Genomic DNA, 23,807 nt, shown 5'->3' on the forward strand with positions numbered 1-23,807 from the left:
AGCATGGGCAGCCATCGCTATGCTCGACCAAGAGACTAAGGCACTCCACTCGCAGTGGGCTGGCCTTGTCATCCGTGACAACCTTCTCTACCGTCGCTGGAAGAATCCTGCTGGCACCCGTGATATCCTCCAACTCCTGGTGCCTCGTAACCTGAGGATGCAAGTCCTCCAGCTCGTCCATGGCTCGGCCGGAACGGGTCACTTCGGCGTCACCAAGACCCTGCTGCGCCTCCGTTCCCGATTCTACTGGCCAGGATGTCGGCAAGATGTTGAACTCCATGTGCACCGCTGTGACACTTGCACAGCACAGAAGGGGCCAGGCCAACGCTCGCATGCCCCCCTGCAACAGTACCAGGTGGGGGCACCCATGGAGCGTGTGGCCGTTGACATCCTGGGCCCCTTTCCAGTCACCGAACGAGGAAATCGATATGTCTTGGTGGCCATGGACTATTTTACCAAATGGCCTGAAGCCTATGCTGTCCCTGACCAGAGCGCCATCACTACAGCCGAACATCTGGTCAATGAGATGTTCTGCAGATTTGGTGCCCCAGAGGAATTGCATAGTGACCAGGGGCGGAACTTCGAGGCTAAGGTCTTCAGTGAGGTCTGCAAGCGACTCGGAATCAAGAAGACCCGTACTACGCCACTGCACCCCCAGAGTGATGGTTTGGTGGAACGTTTTAACCGCACTCTGGCCACTCAACTTGCCATCTTGACCAGCCGTCAGCAACGTGATTGGGACTTACATCTACCTCTGGTCCTATGGGCATATCGCTCGGCGGTTCAGGAGTCCACTAAATGCACTCCCGCGGCTCTCATGTTCGGGCGAGAGCTCCGCACTCCTGTTGACCTGGTGTTTGGATCCCCTCCTGAGCCAGAGGTGGTGGGCGAGGCCGGAATGGATTACTATGGCCATCTGCGAGACAGACTACGAGAGGTTCACGACGTAGCCCGACAGACCCTCAGCCAGGCTGGCGTTCGCCAGAAGAGGGCATATGACGTCCGCTGTAGAGGGGAAGACTTCGCTGTTGGCGCACAGGTTTGGATCTACAGCCCAGAGCGAAAGCGGGGATTGTCCCCAAAACTCATGAGCCACTGGGTGGGACCGTGCACTGTTCTGGAGAAACTGTCGGACGTGGTGTATCGAGTACAGACATTGAGGAGGAACCGGGTGGTCGTCCTCCATCGGGACCGGCTCGCCCCTTATCAACCCCGGGCAACTCCAGAGACGGAGGCCAGTCTGGAGGAACGGGCTGAGAACTCTCGGGCACCTCCAACGCCGGCTGGAGTAGAGACGGGGCGTCCTCGGCGGCACCGCAGACTTCCTTTCCGGTTACAGGATTACATTCTGGACGCTACGGTTGCTGGGGACAACTAACCGGCTAGGTGGGGGCTGTGTAGCGTCGCCGGGACTGTCATCAATGGGTTAATTTATGCACCAGCACGGGACTGTCGTTGGTGTGCTGGTGCACCGGCGCGACGCTCGGATTGGTGGACTGGATTACGTCAGTGTATATAGTTGTTGTTGTTTTTGGCATTGGTAGGGTGGCGGGAAGTGAATAAAAAGAGGAAAAAGGCGCTGAGGCTCGTGTGCTGTTTTTCGCGACCAAACTTCCGCTAAGCAAACGCTACAATATTAATATCTACAGAGGCAACGCCTGTATGTATCATCTTTTGTGTTGTGTTGTTGTTGTGTTTCCACTCGCGATCGGACACTTAAATCCAGTTGTGTAGTGGTTTGAACGATGTGCTAATGCTAGCGAACGAATGCTAACCATACTGTTATTAGCAGCTAATCATCGCTGATTTACGTTGATGCAAACCTGTTATTGGGGACGAAATTGATTTGTTTCATTTCTATTCTTAGTTTCACTCTTCAAGTGATGGTTGAATAAAGTCAGCAAATTATACCAACGTCTTCTACATCGTCATTTGAGAGTTTAGCTAGCTGTATAGCCAGAACTGAGCTTTAGCCTCTCTGTGAGGACAGCGCAGTCGTATTCCCTCCCGATGCAGTTACCTCCACCTTGCAATGACTGCAAGTCGCTTTGTTGTAATTTTCCCTCGTGAAGTGAAGACACACTTTCGAGCGTTTGAACCTACGTGCTGTCATTGTTATGTTTATGGCTGCAATGCTCGGTCTTACCCGTCGTAACCTTTCATTTTCACACTCTTTCCTGGTGAAGTGTAGTCAAACTTTGAAGCGAGTGGTTCTTGGCGCCATGCTAGTTTGATGCGTCTGGACAACAAGACACGTCACGACGCAATACGCGTCTTTAGGAATCGTTAAAGGGATCGTTAAGGCTTTTTCATTGTGATGTCGAGGCCTCGAAACACTCGGAACCGGTTCCGAATTGGAATCGGATTTCGATTCCCATCCCTAGTAAAAAGTGCTTTGTTGTGGACTTGTGGTAAGGCGGCACCACAGTGAACTTAAGGACGAGTCGCACGTTTGACATATTCCCGTAAAATAAATGCTCCCTGCACGGTTTCTTTTGCTTTTAACCAAGAATCGAGACTGTTTTACGTCCATATCTATAAAGAAGCTTTGGCTTTGAAACTATTTGAATTTGAAGTTTTTAAAAATAGGCCCCCTACGGATCGGCCCTGTTTACCGTGTCATGTCAAGTGTTATGAAGTCTATGGACTAACTTTGTGACATTGCTTTTTACCTTCTTCGCAGCAATAACAAGTAGTGTTTGGTACAGCAACAGTAATGCGCCAGCGCGCGTACCGAGCTCATGGAGCAATCCCGGTGTCGGTGCGGGTATCGCTTTTAGAAAATCACGTGATCGATGCATGAACTCATTGAACTGCGTCGACACAGCCAAGATGCGTCAAACTGTGTTTAATAGGAAGCGTGTCTTTCAACGTAATGGAGCTGCTGAAACAATTCACATCTCATGGTTCCTTCCTCGTTGGCTTCGTGCTGTGGAAAATGGACCAAACACAGGGAAAACGCTCCCGGTTTGTCTAAGATTTTCGACTTGTCATGTTCCATTCAAATTAGAATTAATTTTAAGGTAACTCTTAGTTTATTATTCATGTTATTTTATTTTATTTTTTTTTACAGGTGAAATATCGTATTTGTACTTTCAACCCGTCATACACAAACAGTAACCACCTCCTCAATGCTGAGACACTATTGGGCCAAGCATGAGAATAAAGTTTCTGATACACCCAGGATAAACACAGGTATATAGCAATTTCTTTACTTTACCACAATAGCTTTGTTGATAATTTATTAGAAATCGGTAATTAAGATATAATTTATTTTATTTTCCACTTCAATTTTTTTTCTGATGGACAATGGTTGCGCTTAGATGACGAAGTGGGGAGTCAAGGAGGTAATGCAATTGCAGAAGTGCAACGATACATGGCATGCAGATCTTACTGTAGCAGCCAACAGACATCTTATCTAAACCTCTTTCAATTGGCTAAGGAATTCTTGTGCACGCTGGCATCGTTGGTGTGCGAGTGTGTGTTGTCAACAGCAGGAGAAATTGCTGGTAAGAAATTAAAATAAATAATAAATAAAAAAACTAAATTTTAAACATTGAAAAAAATTTTTTTTTTTAAATAAAATGTTATCAGAAGAAAAAGTCCAAGAGGATCCTCATTCTTTATTACATAGATATTCACATTATAATATGTTCACATAATTTAAAGAAATCAATCAAAAAAGTTGCTACAATAAAAAAAAAAAATGGACTTCATCAAAAAAAAAAAAAAATCAATCAATCAAAGAAAAATAGCTTTCCCATGCATTCTTTTTTTTCTTTTTTTGAGTTTCAAATTTATTTTTGCATTCAAACACATTTTTTTTTTAATTGAAGCGAATTTTTGGGGTTGAAAATATATATTTTGGTTGAAGCAACTTTTTTTTAATTGATGCAACTTTTTTTGATTGAATAATAAAGACACAAATCTACCTCCACATGGCTCCGCCCAGGGGATACAGTTTTTGACTGGGGTAACTACATTGGCACGACACCGGTGGGCGTACCATATTCAATGGATGATGATCTTGGTGAAAATTATTGCCTAAGCAGCCTGATTTAGAATTCCCCTCAATAATCAAAACGCTCATTGTCAACTTAGTTTTATAAATATCCTTGTAAGTTCATTTTATTGTTGACACTGCGTCTCGGGGTCATCAACATGTAGTGCCCCCCCGCCCCAAAAGTTGAACTCCGCCTATGCTTGGGCTCCTTCTCATCACTGACTCCTTGTTGCTGCGCTTTTGGGTCACACACTCCAGCTACCATAACAGAAGCACTGTTTTAAATACTAGGGGCCCTCCACGTTGAACGGTGACGCATCCTCCTTGCTTTCCTGGCTGCTCTGGACCTACCAGAGGCATGATTTGGAAGAGTAAACTTAGTTTTAGGGTATATACAGTAGGTTTAAGTACTGTATAGGCTTTTTACTGTATACGTAGATGTACTCTGGCCACACTCCAACACAGTAGGTGGCGGTAATTTACCTTGAAATTCAGATGCCGCCTGCCTGCCAGTAACACGATGAAGAATAGATAGTTTTTTGTTTTTTTTGTTTTTTTTTAATTTTCCCATTTTAAAAAATGCGCTTTGGATCTTCCACTTCCACCGGATAAGTCTGACACCTGAAACGGAATTCACCGGGCGCACGTCTGTCAAGGTGACGCATGAAAACGCTGTTAGCCGCAACATGTTTTTTTTCTATAACCAAACTAACACGTGTAATTTTCCATTCACTAATGACATACTACATAATGTTAATAATTAAAATCCATTGCAAGAGGTGGCGTTTCCCCCATTACGCTATTTCTGCGCAAGAGGGCGACTAAGACCGTGATGGAATAACATGCATGTTACTAGCAAAGAACTACAACGACTACTGCGTTTTACATGTGACAATTCCGGTGATGCAAGTATTTGGTCTTTTTAGGGTGCCATTTGTGTCCCCAGTATAAATTAAGCTGAATTTTCACTAAAGTTGGACAAATCCTTATTCATTTTTTGTGTGTGTATTATCAATTGCCATCGATTATAAACTAGCTGTGTGGCCCTGCGTTGCTCGGGTTTGTGTAACGTGAACGTACTACAACCGAATAGCAGATAAAACATACTTTCCTTAGAAATACAGCTCTAATGTAGTAATAGTAAAAGGACACAATAAAAGGGGTTAATGCGCAATCGCTTTCCATCACTGTGTACAGTAGGAATGTCCTGCCGAAATGAATCCATGATTAATAGTCTGGGAAATTGTACATTTTCTGGGAATCCAGATTGCAGTGGCGCCTCCAGAAAATTTTCCAGATGTGGCCACTTAAAATCTTGGGGTGGCACACCAAAACTAAAAGCCATAATTTCAGGTTTTCATTATGTGCTGATATACTTTGGTGTGTTGTGTTATATTTAATGTAGTGCTCCAACAATTAATCGATTAACTTAAGTAATTCAATTAGAAAAAAAAAGATTCAAATTCAATTTTGCTGCTTCGAGTATTCCTGAGTAAAGTGTTTGCATTTAGTTTTATTAATTTGGGTGGATACTCTGCCCTCCAGTGGCAACAGTGAATATGACATAACTCATTTCACATGGCTGAATCCAGCTGCCCCGTTAAGACCAACATAAGCTAAATTTTTGTTTGAGCTAATGTTTTTTTTTTAAATCCATTCGTAATTTAGTTTATTGGTATTTTTAGCTATATTTGTGGGAATATGTGTTTTAAACCTTTGTTAAGAGCACTGTAAAAAAAAAAATAAATAAAATAAAAAAAAAAAGCATTTTATAGCATTGAAGCTAGCAGACTTTTGCTAGGTAAGTTAGCCAGTTGTTCTTTTGTTGTACTGAGATCCTCATTTATTTATTTGTTTTTGTACCGTTTGAGGCTGAGCTCATGTATTTTCATTTTTTTATGTTCCTTATCCAATTACTCGATTATTCAAACTAACTAGTTCATCGATTAATCGACTACTAAAATAATTGATAGCTGCAGCCCTAATTTCATGTGACTAACGATTTAGTTTCCAGTTGACAGTCCAGTCAGCAGTTCCACAAAAATTCTGTTTTATTGTGTTATGTATATATGAAGCATAAAGTGAACATTTAACAAAAGTGGGGTGGCCAACAAATTTATAGAGGGGCCTTGGCCACCCCCTGGTGGTGCCACTGACATCTTGTTGAATACTCAAAGCCACAATGTATCATCAACACAGGAACAGCACATTTAAATTTGTACACGAAGCCGTAAAGTTTGAAAGCCAACTGCGACATTACAATTGCAGGAAACACGTCTTTTACTGTCGCCTCCACAATCAGGGATATTCTATGCTAATTTTGAGAGTTTTGAATTGGTTTTCCTCGCTCTAAATGGATGCATACAGAGATAAAAACCCATCTAAGAACACTCGCAGATGCTTATTGTCAAGGGCGTAGGTTTGGTTTCGACATAAGTATGTACGAAATAACAGCATAACCTGCATGTACACTTTTTGTTGAGGCCGGGACATTAATAAGACAAACCTGATTGGGTGAACGGGGGTCAGGGCTACTTTTTACACGAATATGAACTAGGCCTGAACGATATTGGAAAAAACTATTGTTGCGATTTTTTTTAGGTTTGCAATATATTGCGATATTATATTGCGATATTAAAAAAAAAAAAAGATCTATCTTTTTTAAAGAAATTTTCACTAAATGACTTGAATAGCTGTTTGGAAATACTTTACATAACACACCGTGACCACAGTGTATTCATATAATACCGTTTAATTTGTGAATGATGAAGATTTCTGTATGAAGGTATCCAGGAAGTCATGTCTGCACAAAATAGATCATTTATTGAATACAATATTTTACACTTGAACAGCAGCAAATACATTAAATGATAAATAAAAGAGCAGGTGCATTAGTCCCCTAAGTTTTTGACAAAATATAACAATAAATAAAAACTTCTGTAAAATAACAACAAAGTTGTCAACATATTTGAACAAAAATATTAAATATGACAAATAAAAGAGTTGTTCACAAACTATAACAATAAATAAAAACCTCAGTAAAACAACAAAGTTGTCAACATATTTGAACAAAAATATTAAATATGACAAAAGAGTTCACAAACTATAACAATACATAAAAACCTCAGTTAAACAACAAAGTTGTCAACATATTTGAACTTAAATATTAAATCTGACTAATAAAAGTGCAAGTGCATTAGTCCCCTGAGTTGTTTACACAAAATATAACAATATAAAACTGCAAAACGGCAACAAAGTTGTAAAAATATTTCAACAAAAATATTAAGTATCAAAACTTTATGTGCAGCTGTACTATATATAGTTATTTGAAAAATACGGTTTACAATAAATTTAAATATAAAAGAAACAAACTCAATTGAACTTGTAAATAATTGAACTGAATAACTGCAAATAACTGTGATGAATAACAGAACCATTTTAACTCCCAAATTTCCTGCCTTCCTGATAGCTGTCACATGAATAAAAAGAAGAAAAGACATTCCTTCAGCTGTGTTATGTATTTGTCTGCATATCGTCCACCTTCCTTGCTCAGCAATTCTCAACTGGGTCTCATAGGTTTTTGGCCAACTATAGCAGGCTTGAGACAAGAACGTTGGCACGTAACAATGTTCCCACCTGTGCTAAAAAGCCTCTGATGGGGAGCTCGTCGCAGGAATGCATAGATACCTGCGTTTTAAATGGTCCCACATGTTTGACAGATTACTTCTTGTTGAGGCAACCATGGCGAGGCACTGTCGACAGGGCTGTTTTTTGTCCCTTATAGTCTTGTTCTTGCCAAAATACTTCCAAAACTCCTTTTGGATACAGTCTTCCTTGCTCCTCCAACGTGTTGATTGCTTGCTTTCACTTTGAGAACGGGCCCTCCTCCCTCCGCTCTGCTGTTCGGCCCCTCCTCCCTCCACTCCGCTGTTGCAGGGGGAGGGGGAGGAGCCGATGACTTGCTGGAGAGAAAGAGAAGCTGTGCGCTTTTTTTCCCTCTCCTTCCTCAAAACAAACGTTTGTGGATTAAAAAAAATGAAATTAAAAAACTATCGCACGTCCTTGCGATGGGACTATTGCACATGCGCACATCGCGATGGCGATGTTTAAACGATATATCGTTCAGGCCTAATATGAACCTAATTAATTGATAGACTAAATGATCAATGCAAAATAAATCTGTATTGACTTGTACTTTCACATGTATTGGTTCAGGTGATACACCGTTTGATTTAAACCTTTGTTTTCAAAAACTACTAAAGAAACATTTTTGAAAACTTCCAGAATCAATTTCTGGATTTTATTAGCACATTCAAATTGCAATATTTGAACATAAACAAATACATTTTAAATAATGCAAGTCATCAGCCAATCAAACGTGCGTTTGAGGGGAAAAAATGGACCGGCAAATTCAGCAAGTGAAAAAGGGTAAATGTAAGTTTGAACATAATGGAAATAATTCACATAATAATGGTATAGGGTCAATTTTATCCTTACAACATATGGGAAGACAATGTACCGTATTTTTCGGACTATAAGTCGCAGTTTGTTTTTTTTGTCGAAAATATTTTGGCAGAGGGTGCGTCTTATATTCTGGAGCGACTTATGTGTGATTATTTACGGTCGGGCCAAAAGCTCTCGCCAACTTTTTAAAAAATAAATATATATTCATATATTTATACTAAAACGATGTATGGCTTTTAAATAATATAAATAATTTGGATAAAACAGAAGGCGCTGAGCATGCCTGCGCACGTGAACGCAGTGGCTCTCTTTTCAATCTTCCCCTCTCGCGCCCTGGCGCCTTCAGCGAGCATCCTTGTATTTCCTTTTCAATATGGAGCAGCTATAGAAGTGAATAACAAACTAAAGACAGGGGAATTGAAAAGCAAACACCTGCGGTAGGAGTGGGATATTGAAAGGATTCAAATTGATTGTTGAACATGCTATACGGAAACCTGTGTAAATGTAAGCGAATGTGGCGCTTTGGTCTCATACGAGAAATATATCTAACAAACTTTTCCAGGGTTATTTTGTTGTGTGAATGCATTTATAATGATCATAAAAATATGTACTGTAGACTATTTAAACATTGAGAAAACTTGCGTTTTTTTCTGCCAACTCGAGGAGACCACAACCACAGTCAGGAGAGATCCACTCCCAGGACGGATAGGCTATAGATGCACCAGGACTGATGATGGGTATTATCAGTTCCATATCATATTGACTCTGCAAAGCCCTCTGAGACAACCTTGTTGTGATATGGGCTATACAAATAAAATTGAATTGAAATTGAAATCCACTAGCCGCCTGTTAGAACAGACACGCAAATATAAAACATATAAATGTTTATTGAATATCCATCCTCCAGTCTTTTTTAACTGGGGGAATCTGTTACAAAAGACAGGCTTTAATTTATTGTCATTATGCATACAGGTATATGCACCGGCATCGTCACAAACGTGATCAAACAAAACGCAACCACACATCGCATCCCCGAATTTCCTCCTTCACCTGAGTCCCCACAAATAAAACATAAAATTTCGTGTTTTTTCGGGCTCGGGCAAGCAAATCAAGTTAATTGATTGGGCTCTGGCCGCGTCAGGCTTTAATACCGCGGGCCAGTCTGTTGGGGCTGGATTTTTTAGGTCCGATCTAACTTCTAGCGTCATGTAATGTTAGCATACCGTACATCTATTCAGCCTGTTGTTCTCTATTGTATTTTAAATTACCTTTCAAGATGAAATGTCTGTTCATAGTGCTGGATTCTATCAAATAAATTTCCCCCCAAAAATGCGATTTATACTCCTGTGCGACTATATGTTTTTTTCCTGTAATTGCGAATTTTTTGGCTGGTGCGACTTATACTCAGGTGCGACGTATAGTCCGAAAAATAGGGTAAATGACTTATAGAACTGAACTCTTTAAAAACCTACACCCTTGCTTATTGTACAAATGTGTACATTTTCAAGAAAATCGGTTGAGCCGTATCGGAGTCTTTAGGGAAGGAACACAAACACGCAGACAAAGTTCCATTTAGTTTAGATTTAGATTAGATTTAAATTCAAGGGTACAGGCTCCTAAAGCTTTTTTTTTTTTTTTTTTTTTTTTTAATTTGGTTTATTTCTGATAAAAGGTTGTTGTGGAATTTTGCTATGTCCCTAGTGTGTTTCATTAAAATTTAGTCTGTAAAATCTATCGAAACTTTTATATAAATGTAACTTTGTCTGTGTGTGTATAGCCCCTTTCAGACATACGCTAAACTCCAGTTAAATCCCAGGATTTAAACAGATAGCTCTTATGTCCGAAAGCAATTTCCCGGATCGCGTCGTAGTATAATAACTGGGACTTACCCAGGAGGAGGCATGTGTGAAAGCATACGTTTAATTCCCGGGTCACAGCGCGAAGGCTGATGACATAAATTTCATAGCGGGCCGATCGTCATTTCGTCTTTCTTCGCAGTAAGATGAAAAGCGGTAAACATACAGTACATCGCAATTATCAACATCGCAAACTGGAAAGATAGCAAAATTAAAATGGAAAGATAATGAAATTAAATTGCTACTGGATCTTAGAGTCAATGAAGAGACAGTCCATCTTTGAAAATACATGATTTATTTTATTGCCAATGCCGACCAAAAATGACGTAATGTCTGGGTTATAAAATCCCATCCCCCGCCATCACTGCACAGACAACGCCGAGTCTCCAACAGGGAACAAGTCTGAAACCAACCCGTGTAATTTCAAACATCTCACCATGTCTGAAAGCCACGGCACGGGTAAATCCCACGTCACCTTACATGTGAATTTAGCAGTATAAAAGTCTGATAGGGGCTGAAGTGTTCTTAGGTAGGTTTTGTATCAAAGTACCCCCGATAAGTATCGAAAATCGATACGCGAAAAAAATCGGGTTGCAGAAGGAATAACCAGATTTTAACCAATTTGACACAGAGAGATTAACATCAAAAGTGTTTCTCAGAAGTTGCAGAGCTTTCAATAGAGCAGAAAATGGAAAAAATCCCCGAAACCAATATATTCCGATTGCCCCCAATGTCAGCTTTTAATGAAAATTTGCAGATTAGTTTTTGGGATCATTGACTGTCATCATGGAAATCACGGCGGAGCGCAGCCAAATAGAGCGACAAATTGACAGTCGATAAACCGTTAATATTACTACTTTTAAAACTGGTGTTTTTGGAATTTAGATCTCAGTAAGGTCACGTTACGTGCGAGAAGGAAAATTAGGTCACAATGCTTTGAAGTGGTCGGATGCTGGTGAGTTAAATTGGCACCTTTAAAACATACCGCTATTAATGAGTACAAGCCTTATATGCCAGGGTAACAATGGTTCTACCGTTGCGGCTGGTGTCCCCAGAAGTGTACCCATGCGGACCGGATTGTTAGGAACAAGGCAAAATTGACATGCTCAGGTGTCCAATGTTCCAGTGTCCCTTTTTTCAGCAAAACTTCAAGTTTCGCCTGCTTAGGTAACGCTGCAATTCATTTCACGGAATTCACTCCTACCACGACCAGTGCCCAGCATCATGGAAACCCATTAGATAACCAGAGAATGATTGTCTGTTTAAAAGACCCATTGTTTTTTTGCTTGGTAGCACTTCCTCCACTTCACCTGTCCCTGCAAGCCTCGTCGCTTTGCCTACTCTACGTCGTTAAGCACGTTGATGTACTGATCAGCTACATCTGGCAACCCCTTATAGTCCTCATGTGAACAGGCACGTTGGTTCAGTGATTCCTGTTGATTAACGGTTAAACCCTCTCCCACCACCTCCAGCACCCCACCACATCAGTTCTACAACAATGCCCCCAAAGAAGAGTCAACTTGGTCGACGAACGAGAAGAGCTACCAGTGTTCGAGAGAACAGAGCTAGGCTCAGTCCTGAAGAGAGGCAAGCTTTGCGATTGCGTGAAACTCAGCGAATGTCCCAAACAAGATCTGCCGAAAACTCAGCTCAACGGGCCTGCCGCCAGACCTGGAACGCATCCTGGGCAAAAGAGTCTGCCGACAAGCCAGCCCGTCGGAGAGCGTTGTTAAACGGTATTCAGGCCTTAGAATTATGTGGTCTTCATTTGTTCCTGCAATCTGACATTGAGACTTAGTTGTAAAAACCTCAACCACTTTTCAGGGGAGCAAAATTAAAGTGCGAAAACACTAAAGGGCGGACAAAATTCATTGGGAAGCCCTAATTTTGGGGTTTCTTATGTGTCGATTTATCAAACCTTGACCCAAACAACCCAGCAAAAGTAGTATGCCCGGGCTATATTGCTTGTAACTAAGATGTCGTAAAAAAAATAAAAAATAAAAAAATAAATAACTGCTATGATTTTATTGTCCTGGATAAACTGTCTTTAATCATGTGTTGTTTTTAAATTTAAATATATCTATTAATTAAGAAAAAAAGGCTTTCTGTTCAGCCTCAATGGCTCTGTCCACGCTGTTCAGTTGTGATAGTGTCCTTTAAAAAAAATAAAAATAAAAAAAATATTACTAATGACATCGCTCTTCTGCGTAAACGTCACACCAGTGACAGGAAATTGAACTGTGGTAAGCAATTTTATAAAACGATGAATAAAATATAAAACCAGATTTTGCCGTTTTTTGAAGTACGTTCAGTGTGTTTGATCATAACATGTCCACTCTGTTAAAGCTATATATCCAAGAAATTATTTAATTCAATAATTTCAAAATGTTTATATGTAAAATTATAGATCAGTCATTAAGTATCCAGTCATGTTAGCTATTATGCTAGCAAAAGCTAGGCTGAGGGCTAACTTTAGCACAAAACGTGCCCTCTGTTAGTGTCCACTCTGTTACGTCCAAATGGCACCCTATGAAAAAAATGATCTTATTATTTTCCTGAAACAAATATATTTTTAAAAAAAAAATTGGTATCTGCAGATAATCAGAATAAGGCCATTCAGGCTCGCATGCATAAATATATGATTGGGACATCCCTAGTCAAGAGCTAAGCAGGATTTGCTGATGGCAGTCAGGTGTTGTGGTTACATTTGGCACTCAAATATTCATATGACAAAACACCCCATAATTTGCTCCAACATGAAGGAATGAATCAATTTAAGGGGCAATTGTAGTTAATATTGGGATGAAGATCAGCACCTCCAAATCCGAGACCATGATCCTCAACCAGAAAAGGGTGGCGTGCCCTCTCAGGGTCAAGGATGAGATCCTGCCCCAAGTGGAGGAGTTCAAGTACCTTGGAGTCTTGTTCACGACTGAGGGTTGGAGGGAGCGGGAGATCGACAGGCGGATCGGTGCATCGTCTGAAGTGATACAGACTCTGCACCAGTCTGTAGTGGTGAAGAAAGATTTACCAGTCGATCTACGTATCTACATTTACCTATGGTCATGAGCTGTGGGTCGTGACCGAAAGGACAAGATCCTGGATACAAGCGGCCGACATGAGTTTGGGTGTCCCAGGGTGTCCGGGCTCTCCCTTAGAGATAGGGAGAGAAGCTCGGTCATCCGGGAGGGACTCCTGTGTCGAGCCGCTACTCCTTCGCGTTGAGAGGAGCCAGTTGAGGTGGCTCTGGCATCTGGTTCGGATACCTCCAGGACTCCTCCCTGGAGAGGTGTTCCGGGCATGTCCCACCGGCAGGAGGCCCCGGGGAAGACACAGGACTCGCTGGAGAGACCATGTCTCTTGGCTGGCCGGGGAACGCCAGAGGAGCTGGTTGATGTGGCTGGGGAGAGGGAAGTCTGGGCTTCCCTGCTAAAGCTCTTGCCCCCGCGACCCAACCCCGGATTATGCGGCAGATGATGGATGGATGGATGTAGTTAATATTCGTGAAATCAACAGTTGAAAATATTAGCCACCGTTGTGGTTTAGAGCATCATCTTGTGGGACACATTGAAAATGAATTTTCTCCCCGAACTAGTTCAAATTTCAGTTCGCAATTTTTAAAATACACTAGTTAGTTCAAGCTAGCGAACATTTTCAACCAAGTTCATCCTTTTAAACCCGTTCACACATATTTTTGGTGCATGTGTAGTAGAGCTGGGACTCTTTGGGCACCTAACGATTTGATTACGATTCAGAGGCTTCGATTCGATTATAAAACGATTATTGATGCACACCCATCCTATTAAAATTTTTTTTATATAAATTTTAATGTTTTGTACATTAGTTCCAAAATTGTTCAAAAATCCTCTCAGGCTAAAACCAAACTACTATTTCAGTATCAAGGTAACATATAACAGTAAACAAATATACGAAAATAACAGTAAATAAAAAACTCCAGTCCCCAATATGTATCAGCAGCTTTAAACTACATTCAATTAATTTAATGTTGCGAATCAACTGTTACAGTTGTTAAAATTGCTCCCGTTATTCCATAATTTCCCTTCTGTCTACTTTTGTCAAAGTTTTACAACTATTTCATCATTTAAATAGAGATTCAAGACAAGATTCTGCCGATTTAGGAGTATTTTAGATAAAAAGTTAATTAGGTTCGCTACAGCAGAGCCTTCTAGAGAGGTCTACTGCTTTAAAATGGCGGCTGTTTACTTACGCCGGAAAGTCTGTCATTTCGCATCTCTGTTCAATAATAAAAGTTCTAACACTGACGTCGTCTGTCATTATGCATCTAGTTCTACATATATATATGATATCTACTGTAGCCGTATGTTTGTAGCAACTAGCAACTGGGCGTTGTTTGTAGCGGCTGTCAGCCGCAGTCAGGTATGATTGTTTTTTTTTATCTAGCGACATGAGTTGAACATGATATTTACTCTCGGTCCGTTCCTCATTGCGTCCCAAAGACCGCGCTGACTGTGTTTTACTTCCGCTTTACCTGGTATAATTCAATAATCGGAATTTGGATATTTGTGAATCGTTCTCGAATCTTCCACGGCCAATCGCGAATGATCTAAGAATCGAAAAAATTTCGCACGTCTCTAGTGTGTAGGCGGTTTTCTTCTTTATTGTCTTGCGAAACCTGACACTGTGTAATGAGATTTAACTGACTTTATTCACATGTTTTGATGGCGGTTGGTCAGCTATGTGTAGGGAAAATACTGTCTGAGCCTTATAATGTGCGTTGTTACTCTTTCGAATTGAGATTAAAACCTCAACACAATTTCTAGTTATAATGCAGAGTAGGAAAACAAACTATGTGAAACATGAAAAGAACATCAGCCCTCAATCATGAATGTGTTCTGTTGCGTGACAACCTCCAACAACAAATTAGAGATGGATACACACATGCCAGTGGAGGTCAATGCGCCTTTAAAGTTTGGGAATCAGTGAATGGAAGTTTTGTTGTTTTAACTTGTGCATTTTCCCTACTTCCATTGTGTCCCATTTGCAGTCATGTCGACCATCCAACCCACCAGAGGTGAATTGCGCGGCGGTGTGGCCTTCCACCTCCAGTGTCCCCTCTGCGGTAACTTTGCCAAAAGCCATGCCCATCAGCTGACACATATTGCCGCAGCCCATCCCACTTTCTTGGACGGCGTGGCCGTTGGTCGCCTCGGCAACATTGTTATGTACCAGAGTGGCGCTCAGCTCTTCCACTGCGCCGAGTGCTTTTTTACTAGTGGCGATTTCAACAAACTCTACCAGCACATTATCGCCAAGCACTGCGTGGACGAGACGGTGGCGACGCCGGGAGGAGTCGACGGGGAAGACAACGGAAGCGAGAAGGGGGACAAGGAAGAGGACGAGGAGGCAAAGGAAGGAGAAGCAGACGTAAAGGAAGCAGATGAGGAAGTAAAGGAAGTAGATGAGGGAGTAAAGGAAGGAGATGAAGTAAAAGCAGATGAAGAAGCAAAGGAAGGAGATGAGGAAGGAAAATCAGATGAGGACATCAAGGAAGCCGTTGAACCGGTGAAAGACGCAAATGATGAGGATGAGATGACTCCTGAGGAAAAGAGAAGCAGTGAGGGGATGACCAATGAAGACTGCCCCTCTGAGAAGAATATCTGCAACACCAACGAAAGTGTGTTCCTCTTCGATGGCGAGACGTACCGCTGTTTGATTTGTGGCTGGTGGAAAAGCAGACTGAAAGGTTTATCTGTCAACCACGCTGCACGTAAACACAGCATCCCCAGGGAGTTTGCCATCCAAAGGATCAAACAAGAAGACCCCGCGTCGAATTCCGCCTCGACACCTAAACGCCATCCAAGCGGTGGTGCAGATGAAGAAGATGAAGACGGTCTATGCGGTGATCTTCTTAAAGAAGAAATGGAGGTGACGGCCAAAGTGGTCCGTTACACCTCCAACCGCTACGTCTGCCTGATGTGCGGCTGGAAGACCAAAATGAAAGGTGAGTTCTCAGAATGCGCACAATATTCACTAAGGGTGTCAACAATAATCGATGCGGCGATGCATCCCGATGCGGGGCAGGGACGATTCGATTCGATGCGGGCAACATGCTGAATCGATTCAGCGCATTTTAAAATATATAAGTACGTTCAAAAATCTTCCCTGCGCAATTCCGGTGATGTAATGGATTTGATTTCCCCATTTGTATTGTTATTCTCATGTTTACCTGTAGAGAGCTACTTTACATTCAAAGCAAGCCCGTAGAGGTTAGATCGGGCCTAAAAAAATTCCAGCCCAACCCTACACGGCCCGTTGGTATTGAAGCCCGACCGGCCAGATCAATTAACTATAGATTTGCATGCCCGACCCGAGTGATGCGGAAAAAAAAAAAAAAACGCAGCAGCAGCAGCAGCAATTTATTTTCATTTCTTCAAGTTTTCTTACTGTTTAAATAGTCTACATATTTTTATAAGAGTTATAAAAGCCTTTACACAACAAAATAATGCTGGGAAAGTTTAATATAAAAAAAACACGGTTTTGCAGACACACAGAGGAGAAGATTCGAAAGGATCACATTTGCCTTTGTGTGCATAAATAAAAGTGTCTTTCGTAACGAATTCTCAGTTGGCAGGGGAAAAAAAACGCAAGTTTACTCAAGGGAGTGAAAAACTAATAAGACAGTCGACAGAACCTCTTTGTATTATGTCCAAAGAAATACAGCACACAAACCTGGATGAATACAGTCTAACAAATCAATATAGTATCACACCAGTTATGTGTTTTATAAGCATGAATAAAATTTCTCTCAAATGTACAAATACAATAATCAGTCACTTTGATTTTGTCATTTTTAATTGGAAACACAATTTCCTGATTGTTCAGCATCAACCTGAACGTGAACTCGCATGTGTGTCGTGCAGGTTTTGCCATCAGTCACGTAGTGCGTAGCCACGATGTGGAGCGTTCGTACCGCTGCAAAGATTGCAGCGCCACTTTCTTCCTGCCCAGTCGACTCCAGCAGCACATGCGAACAGCGCACCGGCCGGGACGCTTCACCTGCCCCTTCTGCTGCTTCAGGTCGCAAATCCTGGCCGGCCTTCGGAGGCACTGCAGCCGATGCATCGCCCGTGAGGAAGGGGAAGGTTTGGTGTTGAGCGAGCAGGGGGCAGGGGCGGTGGTGATCAAGGAGGAGACCAAGGAGACAAGAGCTGGGAGGAAAAGAGCGCGGAGGCTGATTGAAGAAGGAGATGATGAAGATGAGCTCCCGTTTTTCTAAGTTGGGCCAAGTAAAGGACCATGCAGCATTTAGTCCTATCATACAGTATTTGTTACAGTATCTGGGTCATTCCAAATTGAAGACTATGTTATGTCCCACAGTTCAAATTTTAAATAATCCACATCAAGGGTGTAGGTTTGCATAGACATACGACTAGCAACTTTTCACAATGCTCAAATTGTCCCCACCAACTTTTAAGCAACCTTAATTGCATTAAATAATGAGTTCAGTCTATTGTCTTCCCATATGTTGTAAGGATAGAATTGATTCTACCATTTTTAAGTAATTACTGTATTTTTATTTACCCCTTTTCACTCGCTGAATGTGCTGGTCCATATTTTTTGGGCTGCTGGCTAGAACCCGCCAGAGCCATATAAAGAGAGTCACAACACTCTTTGATGTCGCCGCAGGTCATCACGTGGTTCCTGTAGGGTGTGGGTAGTTCCAAGCACAAGCAGTGCTGTAGTGGTTTTCAATGGAACTGACAGCGGTAATTGCGACATTTATGGGAAAATGGATAAAATTGCGTATCTAAGTACTAGTTTGATTATGTCATTGCATTATAACACAGATATATTTAAATGCTAGTTTTACATTTGGAGGGGTAAGGCGACAACCTAAAACTATGTAAACCAGACATGTCCAAAGTCTGGCCCGGGGGCCAAATGCGGCCCGCGGTCAAATTTCATCCGCCCCCAGCCTCTGTCATAAAATCAATTAGGTCTGGCCCGCACAGACTTAATAAATTGGTCAGCAGTGAGGCTACCAGCATACGAAGTAGCTTACACACTAAATGCTCCTCCTCATTTACCCGCTAAAAGGCAGCAGCACTCTAAACAACATTACATTATGTGACCCTTCCAATTTTCTAAAATTGCGACAATCAAACAAAAAAAAAGTTGACTACGACGGCCGACGCTTCAAGGATAGGTAGAAATTGGACTGTTTCTTCACTAAAATACGCAACAACTCGGTCTGCCTAATTTGCAAAGAGACAGTAGCTGTTTTTAAAAAGTTCAATGTGAGGCGATAATACCAAACAAGACACTTTGACATGTACGACAAGATGATAGGGAAGATACGCAGCGAGAAATTGAGGCAAACTTGAAGCTAGTTTAATTTCACAGCAGTATTTCGCAAGAGCCCGAGAGTCAAAAGAGAACGCCACAAAGGCTAGTTGCGAGATTGTTGAAATTATTAATAAAAAAAATAATAATAAAGCAAATGTGACACACAGAATGGCTTGCTAAAATTTGCTTAACTATATTGTTCTACGTAAAGGACGTCAGCCAAGGTCGGCCCCCCACATTTTTACCACACCAAATCTGGCCCCCTTTGCAAAAAGTTTGGACACCCCTGATGTAAACTGTTAACGCAGAAGGGAACTTTCCCATGTGGAGTGAAAGTTTCATGTTTCTGTTAGCATTTGCACGAGAAATTGACTTTTACATTGAAATGCAAGATGATTGGGTTTTTGTTTTTTCACAACAAAAATACATTTTCCAGAGAATATCTAGATTTCCTTGATTCACCTACCTGTGCTAAAATATTAAAGATAACACCATGTATAACATTTTGTTGAAGTTCTAAATGGTACATCCTTGTTTGTTTCATCGCATTGACATATAAAAAACTTTTGTTTCTCAAAAAGTCTGAGGTCACAACTTTTAAATTCTGTTTTCCAGTTTTCTTTACTGTTGTACTTTAATGCTTATATACTAAATATATGTGTGTAAATTTTCCTTATTTTATAGACTTAGTTTTATACTTAGTTTGACCTGAAACACAAAGAAATTACGTTTAACAAATATTTCCCACTTAACTCAAATTTTGAATATAGCCTCTAATTTTAGCAAAACCAAACCTGCACCAGAGGCATTTTTCATTCAAAAGGGACCGTTTTTATCATCAGCCTACCTCTGAATATACTTGACAGCCAGCCATTCATATGAATGTGGTCCGACTTCGTCGAAGCCATGTTTGGAACTACCCGAGGCTCAGTAACCTGGAAAACCCGGAAGTAAAATCGTACAATGGATCCCTGTAGGAGTGTCGCGACTCTCATTATACGGCTTTGGAACCCCACACACACGCACATTCACACAATCCAGACAGAAATACATGTCAACATGCCGCCTCCTCCGCCCCCTTTGAAGAGGAGGGATATAAGAATTTTTTTTCCCGGCCAGCATAAGCAGCCACTGTAAGTAATGTAAAAAGACGTCAAAATTGTGGAGGTGGGAAACAAGCCACTAACTTTGCTACTGAAAGTCTGACCCGCATCAGAGTTGGCATAACATTAAACTGTGTGAACTTGCTAACCTGTAAAACTCGAGTAGAAAGCTGCGTAGAGAAGTGTCTTCCTGTATGTTTTCTACTGTTAATGTTAATTCAACTGTGCATTTTGTGCATTTATTCATTAAAATGTATTTTCTACATCATTTTCAATATATTTTTTAATTTGCAGCCTATGCACATTTTTCACTTTTCCCATCACTGCAATGACCAACCAAATTGGATCAAGTATAAAACAGGTAAAATAACCTTTAACTCTTTCAGTGCCAAATGTTTTCCGAAAAGACCGCGTGCCAGATGATTTTGACTCATTTTTCAAACCAACAGAATATTATGTGTTATGACTACGGAAGATGGCATGAAAGATTAGGATTCTGATCTTTTGTCAGAAAAAAAAAAGTACGGTTGTACCTTATTCTTTTCTTTGGTAAAAGGGTAAAATGAGAGAAATCAAATGAGTCAAGCCTGTGAATCTTGTAATTTTCCATGTGTGGCGCAGGGCCATTCTCTCTCACCTTCAGATCTTCTGTGTTGCCAATAATTAAAATCAAAGTCACACTGGCCAACTGCCACCTTCCCAATCATTACAAAAAAAGCAGTTGACGAGAAAACTCGTCATTGGCACTTGTTTTAATTGCAGCTGGGAATGAAAGAGTTAAGTGTCATTTTAAAAATATTTGTTTCACTGATGCCGATTTTAACTGTGGGAACATTTGTATCAATAAACATTTGTATTAATAAACCGATTGCAAATCTGAATTATTCATGGTAGGTGCCCCACAACATTCACACTTATCATAATCTTTTTATCACAGAAGAAATGAATCACATGATACAATAGACTTGATGGCATCGTTTCCTAAAAGAATTGGTCAAGCAAATTTGTCCTTGGTCCTTTTTTTTCCCAAGCAAATATCCTTGATTAAATGCTTCATGCAACATCGGGACCTTGCTATGCATAGGATCAGAATAGACCAGAAAAGTTCACGTCCTCTTTGTCAGTATCAGCTTCCACTCTTGAGAAACGGCAAACATTAGTAAAGATTGAACCTGACAAGTCTTTTAAACATTAAATGCATCATGTAATATAACTTGCCCATTGTGCTGTAGTATGAGCTAACCAATTCTTTGATGTTTCATTTCCTATTATTTATGAAGCAGAAAGTGGTTTATTTTTTTTCAAGAATTTTGAAGCCAAAATGTCTTCCATTTCTGGAAGGACTCATCTGTTTTTTTCTACAACGGGTTGATTGACCCTTCCAAGCATGAACTTTTTTTTTTTTTTTTAAACCCTTACAGGGCACTCAATTTAGTCATTTTAATTTCATTAATATACAGTGGGGCGAATAAGTATTTAGTCAACCACCAATTGTGCAAGTTCTCCTTCTAAACATTAGAGAGGCCTGTAATTGTCAACATGGGTAAACCTTAACCATGAGAGACAGAATGTGGAAAAAAAAAAACAGAAAATCACATCGTTTGATTTATAAAGAATTTATTTCCAAATTAGAGTGGAAAATAAGTATTTGGTCACCTACAAACAAGCAAGATTTCTGGCTGTCAAAGAGGTCTAACGAGGCTCCACTCCTTACCTGTATTAATGGCACATGTTTGAACTCATTATCGGTATAAAAGACACCTGTCCACAATCTCAGTCAGTCACACTCCAAACTCCACTATGGCCAAGACCAAAGAGCTGTCGAAGGAACCCAGAGACAAAATTGTAGACCTACACCAGGCTGGGAAAACAGAATCTGCAATAGGTAAAACACTTGGTGTAAAGAAATCAACTGTGGGAGCAATTATTAGAAAATGGAAGACATACAAGACCACTAATAATCTTCCTCGATCTGGGGCTCCATGCAAGATCTTACCCCGTGGCGTCAAAATGATAACACGAACGGTGAGCAAAAATCCCAGAACCACACTGGGGGACCTAGTGAATGACCTACAAAGAGCTGGGACCACAGTAACAAGGGGTACTATCAGTAACACAGTGCGCTGCCAGGGACTCAAATCCTGCACTGCCAGATGTGTCCCCCTGCTGAAACCAGCACACGTCCAGGCACGTCTGCGGTTGGCTAGAAAGCATTTGGATGATCCAGAAGAGGACTGCGACAATGTATTATGGTCAGATGAAACCAAAATAGAACTTTTTGGTAGAAACACAGGTTCTCGTGTTTGGAGGAGAAAGAATACTGAATTGCATCCGAAGAACACCATACCCACTGTGAAGCAGCGGGGTGGAAACATGCTTTGGGGCTGCTTTTCTGCAAAGGGACCGGGACGACTGATCTGTGTAAAGCAGCATGTCCAAAGTGCGGCCCGGGGGCCAAATGCGGCCCGTGGTCAAATTTCATCTGGCCCCCAGCCTCTGTCATAAGATCAATAACGTCTGGCCTGCACACAGACTTAATAAATTGGTAAGCAGTACTGCTACCAACATATGAAGTAGCTTGCACACTAAATGCTGCTCCTCATTTACCCACTAAAAGGCAGCAGCACGCTAAGCAACATTACCCCGTGTGATCCTTGACTTCCAATTTTCTAAAATGGCGACAATCAACAACAAAAAAAGTTGACTGCGACGGCTGACGCTTCAAGGATAGGTGGAAATTGGACTATTTCTTCAATAAAATACGCAACAACTGTGTCTGCCTCATTTGCAAAGAGACAGTCGCTGTTTTTAAAGAATTAAAGAACACGCTGACATGTACGACAAGATTACGGAGAAGATACGCAGAGAGAAATTGAAACAACTTTTGAAGCTAGTTTAATTTCACAGCAGGAGTATTTCGCAAGAGCCCGAGAGTCGAAAGAGAACGCTAGTTGTGAGATTGTTGAAATTATTAATTTAAAAAAAAAAATAAAGCAAATGTGACACACAGAATGGCTTGCTAAAATTTGCATAAATATATTGTTCTGCGTAAAGGACGTCAGCCAAGGTTGGCCCCCACATTTTTACCACACCAAATCTGGCCCCCTTTGCAAAAAGTTTGGACACCCCTGGTGTAAGGGAAAGAATGAAAGGGGCCTTGTATTGAGAAATTTTGAGTGAAAATCTTCCATCAGAAAGGGCATTGAAGATGAGACGTGGCTGGGTCTTTCAGCATGACAATGATCCCAAACACACAGCCAGGGCAACAAAGGAGTGGCTTCGTAAGAAGCATTTCCAGGTACTGGAGTGGCCTAGCCAGTCTCCAGATCTCAACCCCATAGAAAATCTGTGGAGGGAGTTGAAAGTCCATGTTTCCCAACAACAGCCCCAAAACAACACTGCTCTAGAGGAGATCTGCATGGAGGAATAGGCCAAAATACCAGCAACAGTGTGTGAAAAGCTTGTGAAGAGTTACAGAAAACATTTGGCCTCCGTTATTGCCAACAAAGGGTACATAACAAAGTATTGGGATGAACTTTTGATATTGACCAAATACTTATTTTCCACCATGATTTGCAAATAAATTCTTTAAAAATCAAAAAATGTGATTTTCCGGGTTTTCTTTCCACATTCTGTCTCTCATGGTTGAGGTTTACCCATGTTGACAATTACAGGCCTCTCTAATATTTTCAAGTGGGGTAACTTGCACAATTAGTGGTTGACTAAATACTTATTTGCCCCACTGTAGCTTTTATTCACTTTATTTTAAAATTATATAAAAATGGGGGGAAGGATTATATACAGTATATATATATATATATATATATACATACATTTTTTATCTTTAAATTTTATTTAATGATCAAAAATATTAACTTCCCCGATAGGGCTAACAGTCTTAAGTGTCCAAAAAACAAGACAAAACGTTTTAAATGACTAAAATGTCACTTGCCCTAAAAAGGGTTAAAAGTGTCAACTTTTAAATCACTGTCCATTGTGGTGACCACTGTCCCTTAAAGAGTTGAAATGTATTTATTCAAACATTTATCTCAA

At 40.9% G+C, this 23,807-nt stretch overlaps 1 protein-coding gene across 2 annotated transcripts; it reads left to right on the forward strand.

Moving 5' to 3' along the window:
• Positions 1–4,508: 4,508 nt before the first annotated feature.
• On the forward strand, positions 4,509–21,224 carry LOC130912237 (zinc finger and BTB domain-containing protein 17-like). 2 transcript variants are annotated; one of them, XM_057830163.1, is made up of 4 exons: positions 4,537–4,659; positions 11,796–12,059; positions 15,350–16,306; positions 17,226–21,224. In XM_057830163.1, the coding sequence occupies exons 2-4, from the start codon at positions 11,822–11,824 to the stop codon at positions 17,579–17,581; spliced, it is 1,551 nt and encodes a 516-aa protein (XP_057686146.1). In that variant the 5' UTR covers positions 4,537–4,659; positions 11,796–11,821; the 3' UTR covers positions 17,582–21,224. The 2 variants fall into 2 exon arrangements, with proteins under 2 accessions (XP_057686147.1, XP_057686146.1); XM_057830164.1 differs by lacking the exon at positions 11,796–12,059 and having other exon boundaries at positions 4,509–4,659; positions 17,226–21,222.
• The last annotated feature ends 2,583 nt before the right edge of the window (positions 21,225–23,807 follow it).

This window comes from Corythoichthys intestinalis, chromosome 2, assembly GCF_030265065.1.
Source record: "Corythoichthys intestinalis isolate RoL2023-P3 chromosome 2, ASM3026506v1, whole genome shotgun sequence".
Lineage (NCBI taxonomy): Eukaryota > Metazoa > Chordata > Actinopteri > Syngnathiformes > Syngnathidae > Corythoichthys > Corythoichthys intestinalis.